Source organism: Phaethon aethereus, assembly GCF_964289735.1.
Source record: "Phaethon aethereus genome assembly, chromosome: 2".
NCBI classification, from domain to species: domain Eukaryota; kingdom Metazoa; phylum Chordata; class Aves; order Phaethontiformes; family Phaethontidae; genus Phaethon; species Phaethon aethereus.
In genome coordinates, this window is record NC_138582.1 from 105,808,362 (window position 1) to 105,825,636 (window position 17,275).

Consider the following 17,275-nt stretch of genomic DNA (forward strand, 5'->3'; position numbering starts at 1 on the left):
GATTTTTTTCCTGCAAAATCAGATTCTGTTTCCTTTAAGAGGAAGCAAGTAATCTACTGGGAAATATTGAGACCAGTTCTTTGGCTTAAGGCTTTTGGCTTTTTGTATTTAAGAATACATTTTTCAGACTTTTGTTTTTGTTTTAATACTGTTAAATGCAAGTGCCTATGTTCAAGTGTTCCATCACTTTTTGTATTTCTTTTTCAGGAAAAGTGCAAAATGTTTCAAATTCCTGTTCAAAATCTTGATAATATCAGGAAGGCTCGAAAAAAGGTGAAGGACATTCTTGTGGATCTTGGGCTTGACAGCTGCAGGGAATTGTTGAAGGTAAAGCATTTGAAATAATGTAAACCAGTCTGAAATGTAAACTCTTGAAAAATATTTCACTTTTTAGTGTATATATGATACTCCTCTGCCATAGATCTTCATGGTGGGGTCTTTACTTGAAGGATTACGTATGACTGACTGCTCATATGCCTGGGGTGTAACTTGGTTTGTTAGTACATTCAACAAGATGTGTTACAGATGGTGCTGCATATTCTCTGCTAGTAATATTTCAACAAAAGAAACAGTACAGCTTTAGGAAAAAGACCACAGATTAATAAATTGTTATTTGTGTACTACACAATAACTTTTTTCAGTTCTTTTAAAAGTATGCTCAAAGGCATTGCATCCCATCTCAAGGGCAAGCGTCTGAAGGATATACAAATTGTCAGTATTTCTGAAGAGGGACGAGCAATTAGACCTAGTAATCTTGTTGCAGGCTTCTAAACTTGATGTCCAGGGGAAAATACTGAACTTGGGTTACAGAGTTGTAGTTCAGTTCTGCATATTAAAAAGTATATGCAAGTGTACTGGGCTGATCAAGATGAACCAAGTACCATTGTTGTCACTTTCAGGAGAAAGTATTGTGCAACAAACAGGAGGAATTCACACCATCAGGTTGGCAAGCCTAATACCAGAAAAAGTGCAAATGCAGTAATGCAACTCAGTGGCTAAACAGTAGTGTATTTCAGTCAGCTGTTGCACAGGCTTTTTTGGATGTTCAGTATGTTCGTGGCTTCTCATTGACTGTAGTCAGGAGTTTGGATTAATTCCATATGATGGTACTAAAGTAAGTTAACTCTCTACAGAGAGGTACTGTTATGCCTTTTGTGGTGTTTTTTCTGAAACCATAAGTAAATTTTTGGAAAAAAATGCTTAAGATTAGTGCATAGCTAATTCTGGAATATTCTTGATTACTGCAGTTGAACAATATTTGATATATCTAAATAAGCATCATAAGAGCTCAGGGAAAAGTGTATTTGTCTAGTAATTTCCATTTTCTTACTGATTTTGTTGTGTTGTGTATTGTTTTGTAATTAAACCTCTAAGAAGCTCTTCTGTCTTGATGTTTGAGGTAGAAGTGTTTTGATGATGGTGGGTTTTTTTGCTATGAAACTGATTGCAGTCTAACTTTTTGATTACAGTGTGGGGTTAATGATGAATGAGGAGTAAGGTGTTTTGTGTTTGGTCGGTTGTTTTTTGGAGTGGTGGTGGTGTGCGTTTTTGTTTTATTTTTAATAGATGGTGGTTGTGGGGAATGCAGTGAACATTTCCATACTGGAAAAAGCTCTGTAACATGTGAGCCAAAAAAAATACCATCTTAGTTTTTTCCAAATAATTCTCCCTCAACCAAGTTAATAATTTCAGTTCATTTTTTTCCAGGTAATCTGGGACTGGTTTTGGTATAACTAGCAGCAAGAAGAATGGTTTTTAGAACTTGATTTATACTTGGCTCATATGATGATGGTATTCCTTTTTGGTAGAATAGGGTGTGTGATGTGTTAATAGATGAGAAGTAGCTTAGGATTTATTTTTTAATATTAAGGTTGATTTCTGAACGTGGTCCTTGTGAGGAGGCTGGACACTTAGGAAATGGTATGAGATATGATACAAACTTGACCTGCTATCTGGTCTTAAAATTAGTCCTAAACTGTTCTAATAAGGCATGATAACGGACAGTGATTTGTGAGGAAGGTGAAGGAATTTCACATATAAATAGTGTGTCTTTGCAGTTTGGAGACATATGGATTAGTTTTTAGGCTAGAAGTTCTTAATTGATCTCTGCTAGGAAGAAAACATGAGCCTTTTGTGCTAGACTACTAGTTTGATTCTGAAAGTAGTACTTTAAAAGACACTGTAATCTCAGAGGCTTTCCTTTAGTGAACTATTTTAGCTTCTTTAACATACTGTGATCTTTAAGTCCTCATTTGAACTCTGAACATTTTATCTTTTTGTTCTGGAGAACAGTGGTAGTTTTAATACAGAGGGGAGGAGAGTTCTTAGTTTTAAAATGTTTTTCTCTTAAATTTAGGAATACCCACTATGCATCAGGATTAATCAGGCTTCTCAGGGCTTTTGGTTCCTTGCTTGTCACCTTTCCCTTCTATTTTCCTCCCCTCCTTGAAGTGAGAAAAGTGAGAAGGACATAACGAGTTAGCTGATCAAAGCTTGCTTCTGGGATGTCACCATGGGTCTCTATTTTGAACTCTTGCTTTAAACAGCTGTTCGCAGCATTGACTAATTGTAGTGATAAGAATGGTCATCGATCCTTATCAGTGAGTATTTCTCTGTAGGAAATAGCCTTTTCAGCAAAATGATCTAGACTTACTATCACACACATCTGGCTTGTGGGAATCTGGTGTTCAAGTCTAGGAGTGTCTCTTGGTGGAGACTACTCAAACCAAGAGCAGAACATGTTTGGGGTAGGCCATAAACTTCAAGAAAACTTTTTTAACTGTGTAATTCACTTCGGTGTGTTCGGCTGAAGAATTGTTAGTAAATCTTGAGTCTCTTTGTTTTCTCTATCAAACATACGTAAGAAAAGCATCGTGTTCTCTAAGGCTGTGGGATTTCTCTTGTTCCATTGCAAGGGTTCTTTCGAAGGTGCTTTTTTTTAAGGTTTGGCTGAAGGGCAAATAAATTACTCATTCAGTGCCTAGATGTTGATTAGAATGGAAAGGGTTTGTTTATTGTTGCCCTGAGCTCTTCAGGATTCTCCTCGGGGAAACTTGGAGGTTGAAAAAGCTACAAAGCTTATTGCAAACTTAGCTAAATTTTTTTCTAGAATGTGTTATAACACATTATAGTATATACACACAGGGATGCTCACATTTGTATGGTGTGGACAGGAGCAGAGTGCAAACAGGATTGTGTATTTGTTTGACTGCTGGAGGCTTTGTTTCTTTTTGTTGCTCAGTATGTCCTGTGTTTCTTATAAATTTCAGATGTGTGGGGTTTTTTTGAGCACAAACTGATCAGATTTATGAATTCCACTTCTCTTGAAGGTGATCTAATCTTAAATGGTCCTTACCTGCTTCTGCTCTTCCAATGGGGTTTGGTGCAGAGGTGAAAACATCTCACCTTCTCTAAGCATCTTGCAGAATTCTGAGCGAAGAGGTGTTTGTGAAAGGGAAGGGGAAAATGATGAGAGAAGGAATGCTAGTTTTCTGTGGGTTAAGCCTGGATTCGTAGCCTGTGTTTCATCTACAATGCTCTAGTGTGCTGTTGAAGCCAGCCTAGGTTCTTCAGATGTGCCTAGCAAACAGGAATCCAGTTACTTTTTTCATTAAGTTTGTGTTTGGATATGTGTGGGCCTCAGAAAATTGGAGAGGAACTTAAGATTTTTAGAGTAGTGGCTGGCTTTGGTTTGATGAACATAAACTGCTCTGATGGGATCGATTAGAAGAATGCTATAACGAAAGTTGTTTACCCTGACATAGTTGTTCCAGATGTGACAATGTTGTTGCTTTCACAGCTTGAGGAAAAAATACTGTTGTCTTTAGAAATAAGCTTCTGGGATTGTCTTCGTTTTTCCAAATTAAAAGCATAGAAATGCTATAAAGATTTAATACTAAAACCTGTCACAAAGCAAACCATAGCGGTAGCTAATAATTGGAAGTAAATAATGAAGTATTACAGATTTAGGAGGAGGAAAGTAGAGGGAGAAAATATCTTTCACTGTTCACTGTGAACTCAGCTAGAAGCAATGGAATTAAAGTATAAATATTTTCACTCCTATATTTTCAGTAACTACGAAGTCTTCAGAACGACTACTATATTACGAGGCAGTCATATGAACAAGTATTTGAGGTAAAATAAATCAGAGGGATCAAAGAATTAATTTCTTTGAACTGAATTTTGAAACCTGTATCTGAATACTGTACGGACTTTCCATTCATCTTCCTTTTTTCTTTTTCCTTGCTCCATATTGAGACTATTTTTGTATTCAGAACAGACTGCAAAAGCAGATTATTTCTTGTGTTTTTTTTTTCTTTTAGAATCTTAAAAGTTTTGACCCAGGTGAAAAACACTTTTGTAACACTTCATGGAGTGATGTCTCTCCTTGGGAGTCTGTGGGCAAAAGGAAGGTATGTATATTTGTATTTCTGGATAGATGTGCATGTGGAGTTGCTGAATTTTATCATTTTAATAAGTCCTGGAAAAGTTAAAGTACACGTTCTTATGGTAAAAAAAAAAAAGCTTGAACATCTGTTTTCTAAGTACTGTTAGTGAATGTTCGTTCTTTTCCTCTATGTCCTTCCCTGTGATGCAGCTGGTTATAAGGACTACATATGCTGTTTGCTGTCCTTAAGGATACAGCCTTGAACGTCAGTATTTAAGGTGTCACACTAATGTTCTGCCTTTTTAGCCTAATCTGGTGTGTAGTCTTAACATGCTCTGGTACACAGCATGCTGCTTGTTTCATTGGAAGGGTGAAAATGTGATTGCATAGATGTAAGTGGATTAAGCTGAAATTATTGTTCAGTGGCTTGGGTAGGGTTGCGGTGGAAAACATATTCTGGTTAGATTTGTGTATGTGGAACAGCTTTTATTTCTACATAGCTGGAATCTTGTGTGAAGGTAGAATCTACAAGAAAGGCAGGGCTGAGATGAGCAAACCAAAGCATTTCTATAATTTTAAATTCTAGCAAGTTTCTTAAGACACTACCTAGAGCATAGGAGTATATCCAGAAGGAAAAGGTAGTGTTTTCTCAGTCTTGCTGAAGAATCTTAGGGCTCCTGGTTGCTTCCATGAGGAGGGCCTGTCAACAGTATGTGAACAGTGGTGGGTCTGCTCTTTTCATCCTGAATCAAAAGGTAATGGTTTAGAATAGTGTGGTGGTTTTCCAGGATCTTTTTTTATCTGACTTTGCCATCTTTAAAACAAACTGAGCCTGCTAAGTGCAATAGTTGCATTTTTTAACAAAGTCCTCAGTGTATACGGGCTGAGCAAATAAAGCCACTCAGTCTTTGCCAAACTGTCATTGAGTAGAAAGTGACCCCTCCCCTCTTCAGGACCTTTGTCTGCTTTGTCTCCTAGTTCTGCTTTTCTGAACTGGGGTTCACCCATGTAAGACTGGAGGTTCATCTTGTTCACATCAATTTGTGGATGAAAAGAGACAAATATGACTTGTTTGACTAGGTCTGTAAAGTCAGATTGCATCTAGCCTCTTACCGCCTCTTCAGATAAGGCTTACAGTTACCTTCAGTCAAGACTACCTTTAGTTTAGGTGAATGGAATAAATCGTGTTAATGGTTATGGTGGTCTCTCCCCCCACACTTCTTTTTTATTTCTTCCCTATGCATGTGGAAGACTTCTCCTTTTATCAGGTCTCCTGGCTCCAGTCAGCATCTTATCTGAGCTCTAGCCTTGCTGATTTTGTCTCTTTTGCCTTTTCCTCCACCTTCTGACTAAAAGAAAGTCAGTGTTGGGAGATCATCTGTTAGATGAGCAGGGGAGGTTCCCCCTTCTCCCCAGACATGAGACAGGGAAGAGGATGATGAAGACAGAGCAAGTGAAGCTTCCTGTCTAAAACATGAGGTGAAGGGTTTTTTTCTCTGTTTTCCTTCCACAGTCCTTTAGGAAAAATGATTAGTAATTTCGGTGAAAATTGAAAAGAACTAAAAATCATGCACTACTGAGGGAATCTTCTTTCATCCCTACTGTCTGGAGAGAGACCAGGCAGAGACCTGATCCTTTACCAGAAGGGATGAATACAGATCCTGACTCAGCTAGTCAGCATGATCAGTAGTGTCAATATCTGTCCAAGAAACAACACTGGAATCTGATCTGATGACCTTAAGTCTAGAGTTCGTAATGGGTTGCTGTGGAACAGATTTGCCAAGCTATGTCTTTGGGTGCTAAACTTGTTTCTATCCATTTTCTTTAAACAACTATGGTTTCTTGATACATATCGTTCACATATCTTGGCATCGTGCTGCCTAGATTTGGGGAAAAAAGAAGTTGGTCATTCAGGATGTTCTATTCCAAAGTTGTTGCTATAAGGGGAAAATAAGTTGTTTGAGCTTACATCAGAAACTCGGTAGGCTGGAGAAGATGTCTTATTGAGATTATAGAATCTTTGGGTTGGAACAGACCTTCAAAGGTCATCTAGTCCAATCCCCCTGCCATGAGGAGGGACATCTTCAACTAGATCGGGTTGCTCAGAGCCCCGTCCAACCTGACTGTGAATGTTTCCAGGGATGGGGCATCTGCCACCTCTCTGGGCAACCTGTGCCAGTGTTTCACCACTCTCATTGTGAAAAATGTCTTCCTTGTATCTAGTCTAAATCTCCCCTCTTCTAGTTTAAAATCATTACCCCTTATCTTAGCGCCACAGGCCCTGCTAAAAAGTCTGTCCCCATGTTTCTTATAAGCCCCCTGTCTGCCCCCTTGTAAGTACTGGAAGGCTGCAATAAGGTCTCCCTGGAGCCTTCTCTTCTCCAGGCTGAACAATCCCAACTCTCTCAGCCTGTCCTCACAGGAGAGGTGTTCCATCCCTCTGATCATTGTTACGGTCCTCCTCTGGCCCTGCTGCAACAGGTCCATGTCTTTCCTGTGCTGAGGGCTCCAGAGCTGGACTCAGGACTCCAGGAGTGGTCTCATGAAAGTAGAGTAGAGGGGCAGAGTCACCTCCCTCAACCTGCTAGCCATGCTGCTTTTGATGCAGCCCAGTGGGCTGCAAGTGCACATTGCTGGCTCATGTCCAGCTGCTTGTCCGCAACTTCTTGGCACGGTTGCTCTCAATCCCTTTGTCCCACAGCCTGTACTGATACCAGGGGTTGCCCTGACCCAGGTGCAGGACCCTTGGCCTTGTTGAACCTCATGAGGTTCACATGAGCCCATTCTTCAAGCCTGTTCAGGTCCCTCTGAATGGATGAGGAGTTGGTGGTTTCTACCATTAGTGCTATTTTTAGGGACACATTAATAATTCTGGGAGAACTTTGGTTTTTGGAAGCTATTGTCTTTCTGCTTGTCTCTGGTTGGTGGGGAATATGAGATTACACAATGGAAAAGTGTTACTGTGTTCTGGGGTGTGTTCTTTGGAGTGGGACTAAGAGAGTTTTCCTAAACACCTCTAAGCCTTTTTGGATGCCATTTGTACAGTTTAGGGTTGTGCTGGTAAATCTCCAAGATGCTTTATTTTTCCCAAGTGGCTTAGAATTCTCATTTTGTCAAATTTTCTGTAAAACAGATGCCATTGGTGGACTGTAGCAGCAATTGCAGACATAAAAAGCAGCGTAGATGCGTGTGCAAAGAGAAATGCTGACAAAGGGATTTTCTAAGGTGTCTATGTGGAAGAGCTCTTATTTCATAGAGAAAACAAAGTAGCGGACTTCCACATACTTCTGTTCTGCTGAAACAGAATTTTTGGGGATTTTGATGTCGTTGTGTTTTGGTTTTTTTGAGCTAAGTAGTTGGACTTTAGGATTTGTCCTAATTTGGTAGAACTTGAGGTACAGGACTTTTTTTTTTCCTTTTGCTGAAGTGCCATAATTTTTACCTCCATCAAAAAATAAATTAACTAAGAAGGCATGGAACATTATTTCCTTTAGACTTACCAGTATGCAGGTACTGGGGTGGTTTCTGAGTGGTATACTGCAATATTTGTTTGTATAAGAAGTAAAAACAGCATTACTATGGAATGGTAAACTAATTCAGCACTTGGACCACTTGTAGAGTGTTCTGACTCGCACCCAACAACAATTGTTCAGACCTGGCTGCAAGGAAATATTGACAGTGTATTACACTACGGTATAAGTGTATGGGGACAGAAAGACCCAAACCAGAAATGGGTGTGGGAAGTACAGAGTGTATGCGCCCAGTATTTAAAAGTATATAAGCCTTTCTAAACCTCTGACAAGTAATTAAAATAAGCAGTCACCTCTCTGTCACCTGACTTCTTCAGAAGTACGACGAGCAAGGTGCAGCTTTTAATAATGCTCTGTATGCTTCTTTAGTTCAGTAGTGCCAGTGGCCTTTCTCTTCTCAGTATACTTCAAAAGTAAGATTGAAGCTTCTTCTAATTTGCTGTGGTGCTGTTTACTAGCAGCTGAGACCAGACAACTAAAGAGTGTAAGTAGAGGGTAATTTGCTGATACCTTCGCAGTGTAGTCGTCTTCAGCAGCCCTAGCTAGCCAGTGGCTTTATCTGACCCAGTCTTTTGAATTTGGAGGTTAGATTTTTGATTATCATCAGGAGACTCTGTTAGTACTGCTAATAGATGACACCTTCACAGCTATATGAAATGACAAAATAACTGCACAAATTTTTGCTACAGTTCTTTATAACATGTCTGTGACATGTATGTGGGTGATCTAGCTAAGCTGGACGCTGTAGTGGTGGAACAGCTTGTTCCCTTTGGATGGTGTTTCATAAAGGGTGGAAGTCAGTAAGGTGAAAAACACATCTGAGGGAACAGACAAGTTCCATTAGACGTTTGAGAGTGCAGATTATTCACCTGGATGTTACTGTGACTGAGTCTGTAGTTTTTGGCAGGAGTCAGGGTTAACTTCCTAGGAAGCTGATGGGAAAAAATGGTTGACAGGGCTATCAGTTTTCTGGAAGGAGCAAGTAATGTTCATGTGGATATGAAAAGTAGTGCTGTCAAGGGACATGTAATTGAGGGAGGAAACCACTTACCGAGTGGAAGATATTTCCGTTTATTTTTATACAGTTAAAATATTTTTCTGAGAAGAATCTGTATGCTCCGTAATGAGTGTGCTAGAGGAAATTTCTTAAAGAAATGACTCTGATGGGATGTCCAGTATGTTGACATAATATGAAGACGTCATTGCTGCTTTATCATAACGAGGGGTTTATTCCTTTCTCTTTCTATTGTTAATCTGGCTCCAAAAAAAGGTTCTTAAAAAATGAGTCTTTTGTGGCTTTGCTGGGAGAGGTACTTTTTGGAGAGCTTTCAGTTGAAGGGTAGGGTATTGAAATACACTCTCCCCTTGCCCATCTCTCTTCTCTCTTTTTCTCCAGTAAATAGGAGGTGGTCTTGAACTAAATAAAGCTTTAAAAGTGTCATGTTAAAAGGGCTGCTATTCCTAATTGCTAAGGCTTCACCTCCTATGTACAGTGGTATACAAATTCTTTTTAGCTTGTTCTGTGATTCCCATCTTTAAAAACAGGCTTCAGAATTACTTCTTGTGAACGCGAGTAGAAATGAACTCTGCTAAGGCTTCTTAATAAATTACAAAAAAGCAAAAAGGGCACAAATGTTTCTCCCTTTAAATATGTCCTCTTTAAGTCTACTTTTCAAAAACAGATCTCCATGAAACTGAGAAGATACATGCTGTACATCCAGTGAAGGCATTTTTGACAGGTGATAGTGCAGACTTACTTTCAAACAGATAACAGGGATTTAGGAACTGGCGGTTTCTAAGTGGATGTTTTTGTTTTGTTTGCAGAGATACAGAACAAAGCCGTACTGCTGTAGCTTATGCAAGTTCTCGTCAAAATTGCTTACTTCATTCAAGAATCACTTGCATCGTTACCATGAGGATGAAATGGACCAAGAGCTGGTGGTTCCTTGCCCAAAATGTGCATTTGCTTCTGATCCCAAAATAGTGGGAAAACATATCCGGATGTTTCATTCACCTAATAAAAGAATACAGAACTATACAGTCAGCATTTTGGATGGCATGAAACAATTCAGGAGCGACATCATAAACTTTACGTGTCTAAAATGTCACTTTACAGACACATTGTATTACAATATGAAGAAACATGTGCTGATGAACCATTTTCAAAACTTAATAAGTACGTATTTTGGCCAGAAACCTGATGAAAGTAAAGAGAATTCAATTGAGCACTACTGTAAAAAATGTAATGCTTCTGCAAACAGCCAAGATTCTTTAATGTACCATGTCTTGACAGCTGAAACACACAGAGACCTGGAGAACAAACTTCGGTCTGTGATTTCAGAACATATTAAGAAACCAGGACTTGTGAAACAAATGCATATTGCTCCAAAGCCTCCCCAAGGTGTGGCAGTGGCTGCTCCATCTGCAGGGCCTGCCGCTGCCCCAGCAGGTTCCGTCACAGCTCCGGCTTGCATCCAGCTTGCATTTCCACAGAATAATCAAAACCAGACCGTGGTGCAGCCAAAAGCAGTTCCAAACACAGTCAGATCACTGACTGTTCCAAGTGCCTCTGGTAGCCTTCCACATACAACTTCTGCTCTGGTTGTTACCCCGTCGCACGTTACTCTGGTATCTAGTAATCTTCCTGTAGGTCAGAATAACGTTAATATTCAACCACCGCCTTCCCAGCCTATCATTGTTTCCCATAGGCTCCCCCTTAATCAGCCTGTGAGGGCTGGAGCTATTCCTCTTAATCATTCTGTTGGGACCGTAAATAGAACTGTGGCCCCTGCAGTTATTCCTCTTAATCAACCTGTCAGGCCTGGGCTCTTTCCTATTAATCAACCCATTGGTACTATAAATGGCCCGGTTGCAGCTGGAGCGCTGCCTGTTACTCAGCCTGTCAGCCCTGTGAATCAACAGGTTGCACCAGGAATCCTTCCTGTGAATCAACAGGTTGCACCAGGAATCCTCCCTGTGAATCAACCGGTGGCACCAGGAGTTCTCTCTGTCAACCAGTCTCTTGGGAATGTGAATAGACCCATTGGTCCCAGGGTCCTTCCTGTGGCGCAGACAGTTGCATCTGGCGTTCTACAGGTTAACCAGCCTGTTGCCTCTGGGGTTGTTCCTGTCAGACAGCCTGTCAGACCTGGGTTTCTTCAGCTTAATCAACCTGTTGCCCCAGCAGTTATCCCAGTAAATCAGCCAGTTCAGCCTGCAGTTTCTCAAAACACAACTTTTTTGACTGCAGGTTCTATACTTCGTCAGTTGATTCCAACTGGTAAGCAAGTTAATGGGATACCTACGTACACGCTTGCCCCAGTTTCAGTTACTTTGCCTGTACCTGCTGGTGGTGGAGTAGCAACTGTTACGCCAGCACAAGTGCCCATCCAACTAATGCAGCCTGGGACAGTAGCTCAGTTGTCCCAGTCGCCGGCTAGTGCGCCCTCTCCTCCAGTGGTTTTGACGTCTCAGACTATATCGTTACAAGCCTCCCCACTTGGTCCTGAAACAAGTCAGGCTGTTAGACAGGCTAAGCAGTGGAAGACGTGCCCTGTTTGCAATGAGCTTTTCCCGTCAAATGTCTACCAGGTGCACATGGAGGTGGCCCACAAACATGGTGAAGTAAAAATGGAGGAAACCTTGGAACCTGACAAACTTGCAGCTTGCGCACCCTTTCTGAGGTGGATGACAGAAAAGACAGTTCGGTGTTTCTCTTGTAAATGTTTTCTCTGTGAGGAAGAGCTCATGAAACATCTCTTGATGCATGGCTTAGCTTGCTTGTTTTGCACAGTTACTTTCCATGACTTAAAAAGCCTCGTGGAGCACAATAAAATTACACATAATGGGAAAAAGCAGTTACATGCAGATTATAGCAACAGAGGATTTCAGCTAGGTAATGATGCTCAGGGTGACCTTGTGTTTCCACACTTTGATTTCAGTACAGTGTTACCAAAAGAAGACATTGGTGAAAGAGAAGTACATTTGGCAGTGCTTGCTGGCCTAAATTCAAGGACGCTTGTCCCTGTTTACATCAAAGTGAAACCTCAGACAGCAGAAGTGAACAGTAGATGCAACAAAAAAGTGTTAACTTGTCCCTTTTGCTTTGGTACGTTTGTTAGTAAAGAAAACTATGAAATGCATTTGAAAGAGCGGCATCATATAATGCCAACTGTACATACAATTTTAAAGTCTCCTGCTTTCAAGTGCATCCACTGTTGTGGTGTGTACACTGGAAATATGACTCTAACAGCTATTGCTGTACATTTGCTCCGTTGTAGAAGTGCTCCCAAAGACAGCAACTCAAGCGTGAAGATGCAGCTTGAGCGTACTGAGAAGAAAGAGCTACTGTTTGTGAATGGTGAAAAGCACGATTCTGTGATACTGAAAAGAAAGCAATTGGATTCCTGCTTTGTTGCAGAAGACCAAAGGAATAAGGAACAGCAGCCTCTGAGCTTAAGTACTGGCATAGCTTTATCTCCAGAAAATGAAATGAATTCAGGGGTAGTGCCTTTCAAACGACAAAAGACTAATACCAGGACTGAGATGAAGAAGCTTCCGTCGAGTGAGGATCTTCGCATTCTAGCAGTAGATCCTAAGCAGTATGATCACAATTCATATGAGGCTCAAAAACAGTTTTTGACAGACTACTTTCACGAGAGGCCATATCCTTCTAAAAAAGAGATGGAATTACTTTCCTCGCTGCTATATGCGTGGAAAATTGATGTTGCATCCTTCTTTGGAAAAAGGAGGAATATATGCTTAAAGGCGATAAATAATCACAAACCATCTGTGCTGCTGGGTTTCAGTATGTCTGAACTAAAAAATATTAAGCACAGTTTGAATATAAAAGATGAACCATTAGATATGTAAACAAGCTTTTTATAACAGCTAAAAGCAATCCTTAATTGCATACTTACTGATTTAGCAGTTTATTGTATTGTTTGTTTTAACCTGCAGACTGGCCTGTTGAAGGGTCCAGTAGTACAAAAAGTCCCGTTCATTTGTGACCGTTATCGTGAAGGGCACACGTAGTTGTGTATTTGAAAAAGCTAAAACCTTCAGACTTACACATCTGGAATTTGTTTTAGCTTTTTACTTTTTCTGGAGTAGTGTTTTTTTGGTTTGGTTTTTTTTTTGTTCTGTTTCCCTTTCTTCCCCTCCAGGCTCCCATTAGACTTTTTATACCACCATGTAAAACTTTTGTCCTGTTAAAAACAAATTTTATTTTATTTTTCTGCAATGTCGTCATCTTTTCTAAATAATAAAATGTATAATGTTGGTTAAAATACTGAGGTAAACTATGTGAAAAACATCTGTTTGATTATTTGTGGTTTTAAGTCCTATTTTTTTTAACCTGTTCTTGTTTTATCTACTGAAGAAGTGATTGTAGTCTTTACATCCATTGCCCCTTCAAATTCTCCATGCACTGGTAGCAATACCCATGCCACTTAAGTCTGGTGACATGGAGTATCTAACTAGTATTAAAATGGTGGGGATTGAGGGACTTGGGGGTGCCTATTGAAGTGTTATAATTAACTAACTTGAAATGGCTGTGTTATTACCTGTTAAATGGATTTTGCTAACCAGATGTGTTTACTCTTTTTGTTGGTGTTGAAGCCTGGTTGTTTAAATGACTATTGTTCCAAGCTTGGTAGCAGCATTTGGTTTCTTTTAAAAGAAAAATTGCTCTGGAAAGTGTCAGACTGCTTTGGTACGTGGAGTATGACTTCCGTGCACACCACTTATCTGTAGAAGCCCTATCCAAGTATCACCAAAGTTTTGTGAAAAATAGGTCTTAACTGAGCAGTACCTCCTCCCCAGCAAATTAGATACATGGCTTGAAGTCCTTTGAGTCAGAAATTGTACAAACTGAAACTGGATGAATAGGTAGCATCAAGACTTTACATTCTTAAGTACCTGAACCAATGGTACTCATGTATCAGTTGTTTTTTATTGTCCAGTAGTGAGCATAAGAATAGTATAAAACCCAGACAGACTCCCGTGTTCAATACGAACCAGCACCCCTATTACAGATTATGGAAGAGCTGTTGGAAAGGTTTGTTTGAGTTGAAGAGCAAACTATAGGACTGGTGGCCACTTTGAGACCCTTTTTAGTACTGTCTTTTCTTTCTGGATATCCTTGGTTTCATCTGGTTTGCTAAACAGTGCCTCCAATATTCCTTAATAGCGTGTTATATAATAAATAACATATAATACGTATTACTTTTTCTTCCTCTTCACCCCCCAGCCCTTCTTTCCCAGAAGGAAAAAAAAAAAAGGAGGCTCTTCTGTTAATTCACTTGTGCCAGTGTTACAAGGACAGGGTGACATGCCCAAGCTTATTTCTAAAGTAGCAAGCATGCTTTTGCTCTGTGCAATAGTTTTTAAAGCAGATACCCAAGTGGGTTTTGTGCCGTTTCTGAAAGAGTGTGACATTTTTAGCAGAAATTGGTGACTGTCCACCTGAGGTTCTATAAGCTGTTTGAAATTCTATTTTGGATACAATCTTGATATTTTCATATTGATTGCTTCAAATAATTTTAATGTATGTGTAACATACAGTTACTTAGACTGAGAGAATCTGCTGTTTGGAAAAACCTAGTCATTTAATAGCAGTGTTGAACAAACATAAGCAGCATTTCTGGGATTGTCCACACGCCCCACCCTGAAGAGTGACAGTGTGTAAGCAGCAGTGTGTTCTTATAGCCTAATAATAGCTCATTAAAAATAAAAAAATGGCATAGCACAGTTCATGAGCCAGTTTGAAGGGCTCTGAGCGAGGAAGAGGGATGCTATATAGAAGTTCTGAAATCTTTGCACTAATTTTCACTCTTAAAACCCCGATACTGTGAGCCCTGCCCTCTCTGGGGTTGTTCTGGCTGGTGTCGGTGTAACTCCAGCAGGGAGGAATCTGGCAGCGTGCACCTGGGGTAGGCTTGCTCTGAACGGTTAAAGATTGTTCTTGAGATAACAGCATGGCATGGAGTGGGGAGCTAGGAGGTCGTTTCAGGCTTCATCCATGCTTGAGGCACCAAGGGAGCAGTCCAGTACCAGACTTTTCCTACGTAGTGTCCAGTGGTGGTGTTAAGCATTTTATTTATTGGACTTTGATTTCACGGTTTGAAATAAACCAGCTTTCTAACTTCCTCTTAGGTCTGTGTGCAAATGATTACCGATCCCCCCTTGCCCCACCCATTGTAATATATTCAGGGAACTTGATGTGAAAGTTTCTTTTGGTGCAAAATAGCTGTTAAAAGACGCAGAAGGGCAGTTAAGACCTAGAACTTGGATCCATATGCTTTAGGTAGACCGTAGCACATTATAGTAATATCTTTTATCATCTTAAATACTGACAGCTGTGTATTTTCCTAGAGACTGATGTTCTTAAATCTTGGTACTGATTTGCTATCACTAAAATAGCTATTGCTGCTCCTGCTGTCATTTAATGAGGACTGTAGAAACAAACAAAAAAACAGATGAATTTTGAAATGTTAAAGTAGTGACTGAGACACAGTATGGTCATGGCTTTCCGGAAAGCCAGGGACCCTGAAAACAGCCGAAGTTAAGTCAGTGGCTTTAAATTAGGCTTTTTTGCTGTAGGCTTTTCATATGTGAAGTCATTTGATTAGAAAGTGTTAGTCTGGAAAGATACTGCTGCCCTTGTCTAGGGCTACGTGTGGGCAGTGTGGTAAATGCCTCTCTGGCAGTTCTCTTACATGCTGTTGGGGGAAAACAAATCTACCGAAGGAGCTGCCCTCTGCAGCAGCCTTGCTGAATGCAGGTCCTTATAAGCACGTGGATGAAGCTCCGGTCCACTGTAAAAGTTGTCTAGTTGGGAAGAATGCTGGAGGGTGATTGTAGCAAGTACTTGTTCTTTATGGGAACGAAAAAAACCCACCTGCATGTATTCTGCTTCTGAAATATGTTGGTCTGGAGAAGTCTCTGTGTCTGTGAAGCATTTTGTTGTGTCTTGAGTTTTTGAGCAGAAAATTGTGCTTGTGAAATATTACTATAATGTGACTTGGTTGTGTTTCTTCTGTATACCTTCATGTGCTGGGAGTTACCTTAATATTGTTTGGTAAACTGACTTCTGGAAGGAGACAAAACCCAAAACACCCTTGTGATTGACTTTCAGTACTGTGTTGTGTAAGAATACTACAGTTCACCATCACATCAAACTTCCTTTTTTCCCCTTCACTGTTTTAAGTTGTTCAGGAAGGCTTAGGGGCTTATTTAAGTAGCTGTTAAATATCATTTTGGGTGTGCAATTTCCAACAAATATCTCTCTAAAACTGTAATTCTACTGCAGCTGGCTGTGCCATTTTCAAACATACATTTGTCAAACTTAACCGTGGCCGCATTTTTCTAGGAAAGATACTTCATGCTAAATAGCAAAGTACAGATAACATGGAGGGAAAAAAGCTGCAGTGTAACAGCAAGGAAAAAAAAGACCAAAAAAACCTTCAGAAAATGTGCATGGCTTGTTTTAAAGGTCAGAAGAATTTTCACTCCTTCCTCTGCAAAATGTATGTGCAAAGGACAAATTGCGGGTATTCATGAATGAAGCTGAACTTTGTGGTGCTGCATTTAAAGTCTGACCTAAGACCTAAGATATGCTTTAGTGCCTACATATCTCATTTCTCGTTTCAGCTCTTCTGATGTGACAGGCAAGCCACAGATGTGACAGTTTCTCTTTTTACATAGGTACCAGATTCCAAAACATGTATGACGCAGTTCTTTTTGCTTTGAATTTGTCAGACTTTAACGTACTGAGTTACGGGGCTGTGTGGTTACAGTGCTGCCCTGTGTGTTTGAGAAGAGTGTAGGCCCGCAGCTACCAGGAGCACGAACGTGGGCTGGGTGCCCATCTTCCAATTCCACATAAACTGCTGTTTATTAATGCGATGTTTTACCTAGTGGTATGTTGAAGAGCACCTTACAGTAAAACCAGGGGACGGTAAGAGGCCTCAAGTATCTTTGCAGGTATTGTTCTTCTTTTATTTTGGCTGCTTGTCTCTTAAATGGGAGTAATAGCTGTTCATGGCATCCTAGCATATAATGTGGGTATATTAAAGACTATGCAGCTGGTGGGTATTTTATGCATCGAGCTGCACCAAGTAAGCTAAGCACGGAACAGCTGACAGTGCATACGTATGATTGAAAGCCATTGGGCATGGACGGAGAAAGATCTGGTTAATTGTATTATCAGTCAGTGTCATTTTGGCTTACAGTCTGTTTGGAAGTGAGAGATGGTACAATTTGAACGAAGCGAGAAGTCTGGAAAGCAGTATTGCTGTCCGGTTGCTGCGTGGGTATGAGACAGAGACTTGCTAAAGAAGATGTCTGTGGCTTGAGG

General features: G+C 40.3%; 1 protein-coding gene across 1 annotated transcript; it reads left to right on the plus strand.

Moving 5' to 3' along the window:
* Positions 1–219: 219 nt before the first annotated feature.
* Positions 220–13,512, plus strand: ADNP2 (ADNP homeobox 2; the record flags this gene model as incomplete). Its single annotated transcript, XM_082014941.1, has 3 exons — positions 220–327; positions 4,323–4,412; positions 9,742–13,512. The coding sequence occupies 3 exons, from the start codon at positions 220–222 to the stop codon at positions 12,787–12,789; spliced, it is 3,246 nt and encodes a 1,081-aa protein (XP_081871067.1). The 3' UTR covers positions 12,790–13,512.
* Between the last annotated feature and the right edge of the window lie 3,763 nt (positions 13,513–17,275).